General features: G+C 45.4%; 1 protein-coding gene across 1 annotated transcript; it reads right to left on the bottom strand.

The window, feature by feature from the left end:
* Positions 1-12,013: 12,013 nt before the first annotated feature.
* Positions 12,014-16,038, bottom strand: LOC123162434 (fatty acyl-CoA reductase 1). The gene is made up of 11 exons (XM_044580212.1): positions 15,860-16,038; positions 15,659-15,762; positions 14,412-14,611; positions 14,157-14,257; positions 13,898-14,090; positions 13,253-13,414; positions 13,203-13,206; positions 13,059-13,139; positions 12,687-12,956; positions 12,446-12,573; positions 12,014-12,353 (listed from the first exon to the last, which is right to left on the bottom strand). The coding sequence occupies exons 1-11, from the start codon at positions 15,948-15,950 to the stop codon at positions 12,188-12,190; spliced, it is 1,500 nt and encodes a 499-aa protein (XP_044436147.1). The 5' UTR covers positions 15,951-16,038; the 3' UTR covers positions 12,014-12,187.
* Positions 16,039-16,416: the final 378 nt, after the last annotated feature.

Raw genomic sequence — 16,416 nt, 5'->3', positions numbered from 1 at the left:
TTAACCTTTTATCACTGACAGTAGTTCCCGACCGCTGGGCTTGGAGATATGTCTATTCAGTAATGCGCTCATAGTTGGTTCTCGGTGGAGACTTTGGTGGTTTCCTCAGGGCATCGATAGTGCGCTTTGCTTTCACCGGATCTACCTTCTCCTCCGGAGGTGGATGTCTCTTTGCTTTCACCCCTTCAAAGAACTCCTTCACGTGGGTCCGCACAATCGTATCGTTTTCCTCCTCTGTCCTCTCGTACGGTAACTTCTATAGAGGCTTGAGAGGTGGACCGTATTTGTATTGCCTCCCGCCTCTGGTTGTGCTGCTAGACGCCGGAGCAGACGGAGCGGCTGCGGCGTCTGTCTTCTTTCGTGCTTGCTTACGAGGCGGAGGAGAAGGAGTACGATGCGCCGGAGCAGCCGGGGCGGCGGCGGGTCTCTTCCGCCCTTGCTGGCGAGGCGGAGAAGGAGGAGGCTGTTGGCTGCTCGAGAGTGCCGACGCAGGCGGAGAAGGAGGCGGAGTGCCGCCACACACCGGAGAAGGAGGCGGAGTGCCGCCACGCGTGCCCTGATCGTCACTCGCCGGAGAAGGAGGCGGTGGAGGAGGCGGAGTGCCCTGACTCGCCAGAGGAGGAGGAGGAGGCGGAGGCGTCCAGTTCGAAAGGTTGATGAGCTCCTTCCGCCATAGGCATGGAGTCTTCAGAGTAGAACCCAGCCTAGTCTCCCCTTCACCGGTAGGGTGGTCAAGCGGGAGGTCCTCAAATCCTTCTGTTATTTCATCCACCATCACCTTAGCATATCCTTCTGGAATCGGCTGGTAGTGATAAGTTGTGCCGGGTCCACTAGGATAAACAGAGCCAACAACCGCCTTGACCTTCAAATTCATCCATCGCGCCATTATGTGGCAATTTTGAGACTCCGTGATATCATCCACGGGATAGCTCGCAGGAGCCATCAAGACATGCTCCGACTGAAGCAGCTCGGTGGAAGCCACGCCGCTTCTCCGCTGAGATGGCAGGGTAGCTTCGGGGGAAGCTTCGGTAGGTCGTTTGCTGCGATCTGCTGCTTCTCATTCCTCTTCTCGTTCCTCTAGCCCCATTACCCTTTCGTGCAGCGCCTGCAGTTGGCCCTGCTCCAGTTTCTTCCTCCTCTCGTGGGTTTTGTAACCCCCTGCGTCCGGAAAACCAACCTTCCACGGAATGGAGCCTGGCGTGCCTCGTGTCCGTCCAGGGTGCTCAGGATTACCAAGGTCCATTATGAGCTCGTCCTTCTCCCTGTTTGGAATGAACGTCCCTTGCTGCGCTGCATCGATATAGTGTCGAAGGTTCTTGACTGGTATTTGCAGTTGCTCGTCCGTCCAATGGCACTTCCCTGTTACAGGGTCCAAGGTTCCGCCAGCCCCGAAGAACCAAGTCCGGCAACGGTCTGGCCAGTACATTGTCTCTGGTTCGATCCCTTTTTCAAGCAGATCATGCTCAGCCTTGGACCACTTAGGCCGGGCTTTGAGGTAGCCACCTGACCCCGTGCGTTGGTGAAGCTTCTTCTTTGCAGCATTTTTCTTGTTTGTCGCCGACATCTTCTTACTCTTTTCCGATGTCTTGTGGGCCACAAATGCGGGCCATTGATCTTTGATCTTCTCATATTTGCCGATGAATTCTGGTGTCTTTTTTTTCGACAAACTGGTTCAGCTCTTTCCTCCACCTCCTCATTAGGGTTGCCATCTTCTTAAGAGCACAAGACTTGATTAATTGCTCTTTAACTGGCTTCTCCGGATCCTCCTCTGGCGGTAGGGTGAAATTTGCCTTCAGCTGAGTCCAAAGATCTTCTTTTTCCATATCATTGACATAAGACACCTCAGGGTTTTCCTCCTTAGGCTTATACCATTGCTGGATGCTGATCGGGATCTTGTCCCTAACAAGAACCCCGAACTGAGCAGAAAATGCCTTCCTTGTCCAGATGGGTTCAATCGCTTCGCCGTCGGGCGCGCTTTCTATGATCTCAAACTTTTTATCTGAGCTCAACTTTTCCTTCGGGCCTCGTCTCCTTACCGAAGTTGTGCTCGATCCGGAGGGCTAGAAATTATAAGGAAGAAAGATGAGAGTAATTAATATGTGTACATATACCAAAACAATGGAAGCATCAATTAACTAGTCAGCACGGGCTTAACTAATATATATATATACCTGGCCAGACTCGGTTCGGTCACCGGAGCAGTCAGCACGGTCTCCTTCTTGTACCTCCATTGTGTCATTGGAGCCATCATGAACATAGTCCTCTTTTTGTACCGGCATTAATGGGCCGAAGCCATCATGAACATAGCCCTCTTCTTCACCCAGTCCTTCCAGCTGACCATCGGTGTCGAGGAGAAATGACGCAACTTCATCACTTCCATTTGCGATTATGTCCCCCAACATCGCTTCTGTTTCTTCGTCTCGGGAGTGCTCCATAGTTTCTGCAAATATTTACAACATGTCAATTATTATTCAAACATGGTACAGATGGAACTAGCTAGCTAATCACAATAAGGACTCATGTTAGTGGCCTCGACGCTGCTTCTCTAGGGTTTGGGATCGCCTCGACACAACGCTTCAAGGGTTTGGGGTGGCCTCGACGACAACGCTATTTTAACTTGGTAAATTTGGGTGGCCTCGAGAGAGTTAATTTGTCGGGTAGGGGCACGGCGGGAGGGGGTAGGAGACCAATTCTCTCTAGGGTTTGGGTGTCCTCGAGAGTTTTGGTCGAGCGAGAGGGCCGAGGGGGGTGCTACCGTTGTATAAGTTATCGCAGTTGAGAGGGGGTATATATATTGACCGGCCCTCATGTCGAAGTTATCTCGAGGGGGTTATATCGACAACGACGCGACAACGACGAGAAAGGAAAATAATTAAGGAAAAGGAAGAAAAGAGGAAGAAGGAAGAAGGAAGAAGAAGAAAAAAAAAGAAGAAAAAAAGAGGAGAAGAAGAAAGGAATAAATGAGAAGAAGAAAAAATAAAAATAAAATTCTATTTTTTTCTTCTTCTCCTCTATTCCTTTCTTCTTCTCCTCTTCTTTTTCTTCTTTTTTCTTCTTCTTATTTATTTCTCCTCTTCTTCCTCTCCTCTTCTTCCTCTTCTTATTTTCCTTTTTCCTCTCATTCTTTTTCTTCTTCTTCTTCCTTCTTCCTTCTTCCTCTTTTCTTCCTTTTCCTTATTTTACTTTATCCTCTACACTAACCTAAAATGCACTAACCTAAAATCGATATCTACTAACAACCTAAATAAAAAATTAATACATACATGAAAAAACATATATAAACAAAAAAATGCTATGAACATTATATTCATACATACATATATAGCCACATCCATTCATCATATATATAGCTACCACATACATATATACATTATATATATGAAAAAAATGCAATGAACCAAAAAAATACACTTATGAAAAAAAATACTATGAACATGTACACACATATATACAGATACAAACACATATACACAAAAAAATGCAAAAAATTGCTATGGAAATTGCAGGGGCGGCGGGGCGGCGCGCGGCGGCCGCGCAGGGCAGGGGCGGCGGCACGGCGGCCGCGCAGGACAGGGGCGGCGAGCGCAGGGCAGGGGCGGCGGCCATGCAGGACAGGGGCGGCGCGCGGTGGCCGCGCAGGGGCGCGGGACGAGAGGGGCGCGGGAGCAGGCTGTGCTCACAGGGGGCGGCGGCGATGGCTCAAGCGAGCAGCCTGACGGCGTCGGTGGCGGCAACGACGACAAGGTGGAGCAGGTGCGTCGGGCGGCGACGGCGACGAGGAGGAGCAGGGAGCGTCGGTGGAGAAGTGGGCAATTTGGCCGGAAACTGCTAAGTGCTGCTTATATAGCAAAGCCTTTAGTCCCGGTTGGTGGCACCAAACGGGACTAATGCACCCTTTAGTCCCGGTTGGTGCCACCAACCAGGACCAAAGGCCTCTTTTTCGGCAGCCCAAAGGGCGGGAACCGGCGGCCTTTGGTACCGGTTGGTGCCACCAACCGGGACCAATGCCTCCCCCTTTAGTCCCGGTTGGTGCCACCAACCGGGACCAAAGGCCCCTGTGCTGTCCGCGTCGGGGCCAAACTTTAGTCCCACCTCGCTAGTTGAGAGGGGTGTGTAGTGGTTTATAAGCCCCACTGCTGCACCCCTCTCGACCTCCTCTCCACCGCAGGCTTTCGGGCCTACTTGCTATTGCTTTGCCTGATGGGCCTTCTGGGCCTACTGCGGGCCTGAATCCTGGCCCATACTTGGGTTTCTAGTCGTATTCAGGCCGTGGGGGCCCAGTAAGAGGCATTTTTTTTTGTTTTCTTTACTTATTGTTGCTATTATTAATTTTTCCACTTTTTTGTTTTGTTTTCTGCATTATTTATTTTCTTTTGTTTTTCGCTTTATTTTTTAATTCTTTTTGCTTTTAGTTTTAGAAAAATTATAAACTTTCTGTTAGTGCCATTAGTTTTCAAATTTGAAAACATTTTTTTGTTTTTTTGTTTTCTTTCTTGCTTTATTTATTTTATTTTGTTTCTACTTACAACAAAATACTTATTGTTGCTATTTTTAATTATTTTCCAGTTTTTTTGTTTTGTTTTCTGCCTTATTTATTTTCTTTTGTTTTTTGCTTTATTTTTAATTCTTTTTTCTTTTAGTTTTAGAAAAATTATAAACTTTCTGTTAGTGCCATTAGTTTTCAAATTTGAAAACACTTTTTTTGTTTTTTGTTTTCTTTCTTGCTTTATTTATTTTATTTTGTTTCTACTTACAACAAAATACTTATTGTTGCTATTTTTAATTATTACGAGGGCCGAACCATAAGACATTAAAGCATTTCAAATGAACTCTGAAAAAGTTGAAAGTTGGCATGGTATCATAAATTCACCCACATAGCATGTGCATGTACAAAACGGACAATGGTATCATACTCGTCTGTTACAAAGTTGGCATGGTATCATCATAATAGTTGCGGGAGAAAGTCTTCACTTTTTCTTCGCTTGTGTCATTTGCTTATTGCGCCGTAACCATGGATAATCTTCATCGTTTATCAGGATGCTGGGGTCAGCCTTGACTTTGAAGGGAGGAATTTCATGAAACTTTTCATAATCTTCAGACATGTCTGTCTTGTCCTCCACTCCCACGATGTCCCTTTTTCCTGAAAGAACTATGTGGCGCTTTGGCTCATCGTATGATGTATTCGCTTCCTTATCTTTTCTTTTCTCGGTCTGGTAGACATGTCCTTCACATAGATAACCTGTGCCACATCATTGGCTAGGACGAACGGTTCGTCAGTGTACCCAAGATTTTTCAGATCCACTGTTGTCATTCCGTACTGTGGGTCTACCTGTACCCCGCCTCCTGACAGATTGACCCATTTGCACTTAAACAAAGGGACCTTAAAATCATGTCCGTAGTCAAGTTCCCATATGTCCACTATGTAACCATAATATGTGTCCTTTCCCCTCTCGGTTGTTGCATCAAAGCGGACACCGCTGTTTTGGTTGGTGCTCTTTTGATCTTGGTCAATCGTGTAAAATGTATTCCCATTTATCTCGTATCCTTTCCAAATCGTAACAGTCAAAGATGGTCCCCTGGACAACAAGTACAGCTCATCACAAACAGTGTTGTCACCTCTGAGACGTGCTTCCAACCAACTGCTGAAAGTCCTGATGTGTTCACATGTAATCCAGTCGTCGCACTGCTCCGGGTGTTTGGAGCGCAGACTGTTCTTGTGTTCATCGACATACGGGGTCACCAAGGTAGAGTTCTGTAGAACTGTGTAGTGTGCTTGAGACCAAGAATATCCGTCCCTGCATATTATTGAGTCCCTTCCAAGCGTGCCTTTTCCAGTCAGTCTCCCCTCATACCGCGATTGAGGGAGACCTATCTTCTTAAGGCCAGGAATGAAGTCAACACAAAACCCGATGACATCCTCTGTTTGATGGCCCATGGAGATGCTTCCTTCTGGCCTAGCGCGGTTACGGACATATTTCTTTAGGACTCCCATGAACCTCTCAAAGGGGTACATATTGTGTAGAAATACGGGGCCCAGAATGACAATCTCGTCAACTAGATGAACTAGGACGTGCGTCATGATATTGAAGAAGGATGGTGGGAACACCAGCTCGAAACTGACAAGACATTGCACCACATCACTCCTTAGCCTTGGTATGATTTCTGGATCGATCACCTTCTGAGAGATTGCATTGAGGAATGCACATAGCTTCACAATGGCTAATCGGACGTTTTCCGGTAGAAGCCCCCTCAATGCAACCGGAAGCAGTTGCGTCATAATCACGTGGCAGTCATGAGACTTTAGGTTCTGAAACTTTTTCTCTGCCATATTTATTATTCCTTTTATATTCGACGAGAAGCCAGTCGGGACCTTCATACTAAGCAGGCATTCAAAGAAGATTTCCTTCTCTTCTTTGGTAAGAGCATAGCTGGCAGGACCTTCATACTGCTTTGGAGGCATGCCGTCTTTTTCGTGCAAACGTTGCAGGTCCTCCCGTGCCTCAGCTGTATCTTTTGTCTTCCCATACACGCCCAAGAAGCCTAGCAGGTTCACGCAAAGGTTCTTCGTCACGTGCATCACGTCGATCGAAGAGCGGACCTCTAGGTCTTTCCAGTAGGGTAGGTCCCAAAATATAGATTTCTTCTTCCACATGGGTGCGTGTCCCCCAGCGTCACTCGGAACAGCTAGTCCGCCGGGACCCTTTCCAAAGATTACGTGTAAATCATTGACCATAGCAAGTACGTGATCACCGGTACGCATGGCGGGCTTCTTCCGGTGATCTGCCTCGCCTTTGAAATGCTTGCCTTTCTTTCGACATTGATGGTTGGTCGGAAGAAATCGACGATGGCCCAGGTACACATTCTTCCTGCAGCTTCCCAGGTATATACTATCGGTGTCAAGTAAACAGTGCGTGCATGCGTGGTATCCCTTGTTTGTCTGTCCTGAAAGGTTACTGAGAGCGGGCCAATCGTTGATGGTCACGAACAGCAACGCCTTTAGGTGAAATTCCTCCTGTTTGTGCTCATCCCACGTACGTACACCGTTTCCATTCCACAGCTGTAAAAGTTCTTCAACTAATGGCCTTAGGTACACATCAATGTCGTTGCCGGGTTGCTTAGGGCCTTGGATGAGAACTGGCATCATAATGAACTTCCGCTTCATGCACATCCAAGGAGGAAGGTTATACATACATAGAGTCACGGGCCAGGTGCTGTGATTGCTGCTCTGCTCCCCGAAAGGATTAATGCCATCCGCACTTAAAGCAAACCATACGTTCCTTGGGTCACTTGCAAACTCATCCCAGTACTTTCTCTCGATTTTTCTCCACTGCGACCCGTCAGCGGGTGCTCTCAACTTCCCGTCTTTCTTACGGTCCTCACTGTGCCATCGCATCAACTTGGCATGCTCTCCGTTTCTGAACAGACGTTTCAACCGTGGTATTATAGGAGCATACCACATCACCTTCGCAGGAACCCTCTTCCTGGGGGGCTCGCCGTCAACATCACCAGGGTCATCTCGTCTGATCTTATACCGTAATGCACCGCATACCGGGCATGCGTTCAGATCCTTGTACGCACCGCGGTAGAGGATGCAGTCATTAGGGCATGCATGTATCTTCTGCACCTCCAATCCTAGAGGGCATACGACCTTCTTTGCTGCGTATGTACTGTCGGGCAATTCGTTATCCTTTGGAAGCTTCTTCTTCAATATTTTTAGTAGCTTCTCAAATCCTTTGTCAGGCACAGCATTCTCTGCCTTCCACTGCAGCAATTCCAGTACGGTACCGAGCTTTGTGTTGCCATCTTCGCAATTGGGGTACAACCCTTTTTTGTGGTCCTCTAGCATGCGATCGAACTTCAGCTTCTCCTTTTGACTTTCGCATTGCGTCCTTGCATCGACAATGACCCGGCGGAGATCATCATCATCGGGCACATCGTCTGGTTCCTCTTGATCTTCAGCAGCTTCGCCTGTTGCAGCATCATCGTGCACATCGTCTGGTTCCTCTTGATGTTCAGTAGCATCACCGTATTCACGGGGCACATAGTTGTCATCGTACTCTTCTTCTTCGTCGTCTTCCATCATAACCCCTATTTCTCCGTGCCTCGTCCAAACATTATAGTGTGGCATGAAACCCTTGTAAAGCAGGTGGGTGTGAAGGATTTTCCGGTCAGAGTAAGACTTCGTATTCCCACATATAGGGCATGGACAACACATAAAACCATTCTGCTTGTTTGCCTCAGCCACTTCGAGAAAATTCATGCACGCCCTTAATGTACTCGGAGGTGTGTCTTGAACCGTACATCCATTGCCGGTTCATCTGCGTGCATTATATAATTAAGTGTGTCAAAAATCATTACAGAACATCATGAATAGATAATTAAGTGACCAAATTAATAGAAGTTCATCATCACATTAAAACCAAAGTACATACATAGTTCTCATCTAACAACATAAAGCTCTGCAGAGCATCTAAATTAATTAAACCATACATTGAAACTATGTAAAACATTTCAATGCGAAAACAAATGCGATCATAATCGCAACCAATGTAACAACTGATCCAACGCATAATGATACCAAGCCTCGGTATGAATGGCATATTTTCTAATCTTTCTAATCTTCAAGCGCATTGCATCCATCTTGATCTTGTGATCATCCACGACATCCGCAACATGCAACTCCAATATCATCTTCTCCTCCTCAATTTTTCTAATTTTTTCCTTCAACAAATTGTTTTCTTCTTCAACTAAATTTAACCTCTCGACAATAGGGTCGGTTGGAATTTCCGGTTCAACAACCTCCTAGATAAATAAAATCTATGTCACGTTGGTCGGCATAATTGTCATAAACAATAAATGAACCAATAGTTATGAAAAGATAATATATACCACATCCGAATCATAGACAGGACGAGGGCCGACGGGGGCGGATACCAAAACCATCGCACTATATAAGATGCAATAATAAAAGTAAGAAAATTATACAAGTATCTATATAAACATAAAAGTAAGAATTTTTTTTCCTTTCAGAAAGAAGATAAGAACAAGAGGCTCACCACGGTGGTGCCGGCGACGAGATCGGCGCGGGCGATCGACGGTGGTGAAGACGGGGACGGGACGTGACGGACCGCTAAACCTAGACAAATATTGAGGAAAATGGAGCTTGGAGGTCGAGCTTGGAGAGGAGAAAGCTTAAGTAGTGTGGCTCGGGCATTCCATCGAACACCTCGTGTGCATAGGAGGTGAGCTAAAGCACCACAAAGCTCTCTCCTCGCCGGCCACGAAAAACAGAGCAGTGAGAGTGCTCTGCTCGCGGGGTATATATAGGCAATTAATTGGTCCTGGTTCGTGGCTTGAACCGGGACTAAAGGGAAGCCTTTGGTCCCGGTTCAGGCCACCAACCGGGACCAATGGTGGTGGGCCAGGAGCAAGGCACATTGGTCCCGGTTCGTCCCACCAACCGGGACCAAAAGGTCCAGACGAACCGGGACCAATGGCCCACGTGGCCCGGCCGGCCCCCGGGGCTCACGAACCGGGTTCAATGCCCCCATTGGTCCCGGTTCTGGATTGAACCGGGACTAATGGGCTAACCCGGCCTGGACCATTGCCCCCTTTTCTACTAGTGTATGTATACACTTGTGGCCTTTATCTCATCAGCATCAGAAAATCGAACTTGAGTCACTATACTCTTCAATCCATTATAGCAAATGTCATAGCTCATGGCTCCCTCTAGATATCGCATTACTCTCTCAAGAGCATGTCAATGGTCATATCCCAGATTGGAAACTAAACAACTTAGTTTGCTCACAATGACATTTTTGGCCTCTTGCGCTAGCTAAGTACAAGAGCGAGCCAATTATCTGAGAGTATCTCAACTGATCTCTAGTAGCCATTTGATTCTTTTGAAGCAATATACTAGAATCATAAGGAGTTAGAGAAGCTTTGCAATTGAAATATCCAAATATGCTCAACACCTTTTTCACATAATGAGATTCCACAAGAGTAATCCCATTATTTTCATTTCTCAGCAGCTTGGTGTTTATGATAACATCGGTTTCTTCAAGGTCATTCATCTCATGACATCGAGATAAGAAAGTTTTGACCACGTCAATGACTTTGAGTGTGGTCCCAAATATTAGTATGTCATCAACATACAAGTAGGGATTACTCCTTCGCCCCGCCATAGTGGTAGTAGACACATTTGTCGGCTTCATTAACAATAAAGCATATGGGTGTTGAAGTTGTGTCAAGAGACTAGCAACCTACTTTTTCGATAAAGGGTGGATTTTATCAACATAAAATGGAACATCAAGAGTATACAAACACAATGAACACACACCCGACCTCTGCATAATTAGAATGCACACAACCAACACCAAGACGCACACACAAAAACACGCCGGCAAGTAGGAAAGTCATATAAGACCAAAGCTATGCGTAGACAAGAAAAAAAAAAACAAAGCGACCCGATCCACCATTGGCAAACTACGACAATGATCATATCCGCGCCAACCATCTCATGACACCATACGAGCGATGAGGTTTTTCAACAATGATGCCTTCAAGAAGGGAGCAGTCAATCACCGCCGCCATCAGATCCAACCACTCAAGGCAGAATCTAAGTTTTCACACATGCATATGAGTTTTCCTCTAAATCTTATATTCAAGAACCATAGCAACTCTAGCATAGAAATGTAAACATTAATTACAAGCATGGAAATAAATAAGAACATTTACTACTACCTCTAAGGCAATATTTCCAACAGGTTTCGACAAGCCGTTTGACTCGGCATACTGGAAAGGCTTGATTAAAACGAATTCTTCATAAGGATTTTCTGGGTACGCAATGGAAAGACCATGAGATTTTGCGACAACCCATGGCTTGGAGATGCACCTCTAGCCTTCAGTACACATCTCTATATAGTATTGTACAACAAAAAGAGGTTTTTGGTGCACCTGTTTTAGGGAAGTCGCCGAACATTCAATTACGTCGGGCTCTAGTTGGGGATAAGTCGATTGCATCGCTGTATCTAGTTCGCCGGTTGATTGCCATCAACTTAATTATCACAGGAAACCTGATATATTCAGCCGAAAGTTGCACTCTCCTAGTGTTTCTCCGTCAAGTCCATGCACACTGATCTTATGGACTCCTAGGTACTCCCTCCGTTTCAAAATAGATGAACCAACTTTGTACTAACTTTCGTACAAAGTTGGGTCATTCCAAAATTAGTATAAAGTTGGTTCATCTATTTTGAAACGGAGGAAGTAACTTTCAGTATGAAGTCTCTTTCGAAGATTAAAAGTACCCTTTTTGATCAATGTTTTAATGTGGTATCTCAATCATGGTGCTATTTTGACCAATCGTGGATGGAGGGATGCGGAAAATATTGTTTTGTGAACAGGAGGAACCGATTCAACATCTTTTTTTATTTCATGCATGTTTGCTGCTCTCACTTGGCGTACGATTCACATAGCCATTCATCTGTCTCCACCTACCATCATACAAAAGTACGTTGGGGACTAGCTGGTGGGGGTCCATGTGAAAGCGTGTGTCTTATTGTGAGCAATTTGGAATTACCATAATTACTAGTGTTTATAATAGAAGAAACCTTTCAAAATTCTTTCAAGTTATCTTTTTTAGGGGATCTTGCAGGGTTATCTTCTGATCTACAGGATGAATCCGTATATGATGCTCTTTATAATGTGTGGGACATCTATGGCCTTTGATTTCCAACCGATGGTCGCACGGGATACAATGGATAGCGGTCCAATAAGAGATTATGTATAGGAGTGTAATCCCGTTATTGGTTGGTTGTGATTGGTTTTATTTTCTGCATTTTGTGCTTCTTCGGATGTTGGTTGCATAACGCTAATAAGGATGTATATGTGCATCACACTATGCAGTGGTCATGGGTTTCAACTTCCATTTTGTGAAAAAAACAACATTTGTAATACATTCATGGTCGTGGGAGTTGCATAACTAGTGGAGTAAGATAGATATATTCATTAGAGTTGCATAATAAAACCCGGAGAAGAAAAAGAGCCGCATAACAAAGGGAGACAATTATTACCGCGTGGTAGGCATGGCGATCAATGTTTAAATCATTCCCAAAAAAAGGGAGACAATTGTTCTCAAGTTTCAGTGGTAGCAACTGGCTGGAAATTTGACTAGTTAAATACTTGTAACTCAATCACGCATGTACTTGAGCACACCGGGGATGTGAACACCATAGAAATAGCTGTCCCAGTCGATGGACTTGGGATCGAAATCAAAGTAGAATTCTTCTGCAATGTTGCTATGTTGCTCCTTCTTCATCGCCATCCTTAGCCTCTCCGTGTTCATGTCATCAAAGCTTCACACGGTCGAGAAAAAACCAAGTCAAAGAGCCGTGCTTATCTTACGCACTGTAAAAATGTTACTACATTTTGACGCGTACGTACGTACCAGCCTTTGAACAAGCTGTAGGGCGCGTAGAGCTCGATGAGCTGCACGATGAACCTGTACTTCCTGCTGAGGTCGTCGTAGCGCTGCGAGAAGAAGCCGCAGAGCGCAATGTTCACCAGCCGAAGCATCTGTTCTCCATCCAACCAACCCAGCAGATTGATTGAGTAGTCTCATCCTCATCTCACTCCAATGAGTCCCATTCCCATCCAATGTTGAAATGGCGGGCTAATTTTGAATTTACCTCGAGCGGGAGCCTGTACCTGACGGCCATGTACAGGCTCAGCCGCGCCACCGTGCTGAAGAAGCGCATCTTGTTGAGCCGGGCGGGCTCGCCGTTCCTCCCCGTGCGCGGCGGATTGTCGTAGAAGTAGCGGTGCCCCGTATCCGCCAGGATCGCGTAGGGCGCCGGGTTGCGCAGCGACGACGTCACGTGGTAGATGGTCTGCGCCCGCTCCTCCGAGTGGGCCGCCATGGCCACCATCATAGCGTTCACCACCATGTCCCCAGGAATCTGTCCAAAACAGTTGGGTAACTTACTAGGTATGCTACTCCGGGTTAACTTTGTAATAAGCACTTTTCAAAAAAAAACTTTGTCATGAGAAAACTTAATTACCACGTCCATTATCAAGCTGAGGTCGACTAGGAAGAATGGCAAGGTCTGCTTGGCGTAGCCGATGACCACCGCGTGATCGTCCTGCGGAACCCGAACATGAAGATGTTCATTCAATTAATGCTTATTGTTGTAGGAGTAGTTTACTGTCCTGAGAAAATAATCAAGAAACAGATTCTTGACAGAGTTTCTGTCACCTGATTCCTTCCATCCATCCAGGTAATGGCTCCTTGAGGATGCTGGTTATGATGCTCGGCCGGAGGATGACCACGGGAAGCTCCCCTGGCAGATGCCCCAGCAGCATCTCCCCCATTGCCTTGGTGAAGACATAGGTGTTTGGCCACCCAAACTGCCGAGCCCTTCATTCATACATGTAACCAAGGTTTTGGTTACCGGTCGAAATTTCAAGATTTCCCATGGTTACCACGTATTTCCGTACCCCTCGGTAAATCGCCATACCGAGCAAAAAATACCAGTTTTTTGAAATTTTGGAATTTAAACACTCGATTTACAGTAAAGTACGTAGGATCTAATTAATCCCATGAGAGTTGGTTCTGGCATGTTGGTATCAACCTAGTTCCTATTTTGAGAGGTCTCTGGTTCGAATATTCGTTCATTCACTTATTTGAATTCAAAATTCAACTATAAAATTCGCTTGAAATATTCTCGGTATTTCTCGGTAACCGTGGTAACCACATTTATCCGTGCCCCTCGGTAAAATTGCCTTATTCGGTAACCAAAACCTTGCATGTAACAGATGTGTCAGAATTGCATTAAGGCTAACCAGTTGCAGCAGAAAGAAGTGCACAAGCATATCTATGCTGTTGTTGTTTATGTCTGACCTCTTGAGGCCAAGCTCCTTCATGGTTCTCCTCTCAGCCTTCTCCGAAGAACAGTTGTCCTTCAACTCTCGCCTGGTCTCTCTGATCAGAGTTAACTCGGATTCGATGTCCAAATGTGTGCCCTCCCTTAGTGTCTCACCCATCAAGAATGGCTTCTCTAGTATTAGCCCCTCTTGTTCACCAGCTACATAGGCTGTTCAAATCATGTAATCCATTTATGTAATCCACAATGCATTGATCAGTCTTATTGATTTCCCACCAGTTGAAACATGAAGCAGCATCTTGAGTTTCGTACACTTCCTTGCGAATGCGCACACGTGCTTCGCTCCCAACACGTTAGCATCGAAAGCCACGTCGTATCTGAAAAGGCATCATATCTTGATCAATTATTTCAAGCAGCGTCTATGTCATGTCGCTAATCTCTTACAAATACATGCACTGGGAAGAAATTCCTACCGTTTCGTGTTGAAAGAAAAACTAATACAGTATCTTACAAGGAAACACCGGCTCAAACCTTTCAGAGAAGTTTGTAATCGCAGCTATGTTGACGATGATGTCTATGTCCTTGGACAATTCTCTCAGGTTGGCAGTGTCTAGTCCAAAGTTCTCATACATGATGTCTCCTGCCAAAGGGCATATCTTTTCTTCGATGAAATCGTCGAACCCCATACCATGTTTTTCTTTCAGAACTAGAAAGATCTCCCTCCCTGTGACCTGAAAAATACCGAAACAGCGTTCATAAATTACTGCTACAGTACTATGCAGTTCTAGAATTACTCTGGGGAGGAAGTATTTCTGAGAAGTGAATGCTGCTAACACAATTGCAGACTTGTTACTAGATTCAGGAAACCTGCAAAATTTTAAGTTTATTTGTCAAGTGCACTGGAGAAGCCTCGACTACTACCGTGTCCATCTATCTCCCATCCTTCTCCCTTTTTCGTGCTCTGTTGCCATTCATTTCCCCACAGATATTTGCGGTAATTTGGCACTGCTTCCTACTCTACTGTCTTTACTCCACTGAAAGGATTTCTGCAGCTTCCACCGCAGATTTGCTCAATAAGAAACATCCATCTCGTGAGTGAATGGGTGGAGTAAATTTAATTGTCTTCACATGATTCATTCATGACCCCTACTTCTATCGGTGGACAGCAAGATGCATTTATGCTGACCTGAATATTGGTGTATGGCTGATTGAAGTAAACGAATTGCTTGATATATCTAGCAAACAAATAACTGTGGTATTGATTTGCAGAAAATACATTTTGTAGAAAACAGTCTTTGATATGGAATTATTGATCAAGACAACAAACAACTTTCAGCAAAATTATTTTTGTTGCTGAGCCCGGGGGGTTTCCCTCCTTTTCGAAAAAGAAGTCAAGACTCTCTTTTCTTTACTCAAGTGCCTATCTACTTTAAACCAAATGGGCAGGGAACTCGCATGAATCTTTTGTGAGCAAAGCTTCGAGAAATGCATAAGGTGTGCATGAGTTCCGTGCAGTACGAGTTTTGACATCACCTATATTTGCGCACGTGCACACAATAATACTGAACTTCTCTCCGTGCAGTACGAGTTTTGACATCACCTATATTTCTGAAGTTCCCTCTGTTCTTGAATGGCAGAGAGAAGTTCAGAAAGTAAGCAAGGATTGTATTGTCCGGAACAAATTAAAATGGCGACGAAAGTTCAGACGCGGGGGAGTTACAACTTACAAGACATGTTATCGAAATCAAAGAGAGAGAGGCCAGAATGAAACACTTCACCTCAGTCTGAATCCGAAGCTTTGCGGATTCGACGTCGGGGGCGCGAACCAAGAGGAAGAGCTTCTTGACATCAGGCTGCACCCTGAGTATCTTCTCCACGAGAACTGCCCTCAGATCAGAACAACCAGCGTATGGCCCTCTGAGATGATCAGCTAAAACGCAGCGCACATCCTGAACGATTAGCCGTGCATGAACACGTACCTTTTCCTAAGAACCCAGTTGAGCCGGTGATGAGGATGCTCTTGCCGCCGAAGTATCCTACGACCATGTCCGCGTCCATTTCGCCGATCATCGTTGCCGAGCTTGCAGTGCCTCGAGAGGGCGTGAGATCTGTGTCTCCTGGCTGAAAGAGTATCTGTTGTGTGTTAGGTTGTCAAACGGAAGTATCACTCTGGTTTTCCTGAGGAAGTGGCACTCGTGTATTTATAGGGAAGGAAGGAGAAGATGCGTTTCAGAGGACAGATAGAAGTGGTGGGTCATGTGCTGAAAACGCAACCCGGTTTCAATTGCTACAATACGGTTGCTATTTTTACTTCAGAAATAATAATGATATTTGTTCATCAGAGATAATGGTCCCCGTCTAGGTGAGATCATTTTTCTCATCCGAAAATGTTCCTATATGTTTTTCTTCTCAACCACTTAGATCAATAACACAGGTAGATGAGATCATTTTTCTCATCCAAAAATGTTCAAATAGTTTCTTTCGGTCTCAACCACTTAGATCAATAAGGACATCTCCAACAGTGACCCGCAAATTT

The sequence above is a fragment of the Triticum aestivum genome, chromosome 7B, assembly GCF_018294505.1.
Source record: "Triticum aestivum cultivar Chinese Spring chromosome 7B, IWGSC CS RefSeq v2.1, whole genome shotgun sequence".
NCBI lineage: Eukaryota > Viridiplantae > Streptophyta > Magnoliopsida > Poales > Poaceae > Triticum > Triticum aestivum.
Note: the sequence above shows the minus strand (reverse complement) of the source record. Positions and strands in the feature narration are given on the sequence as shown.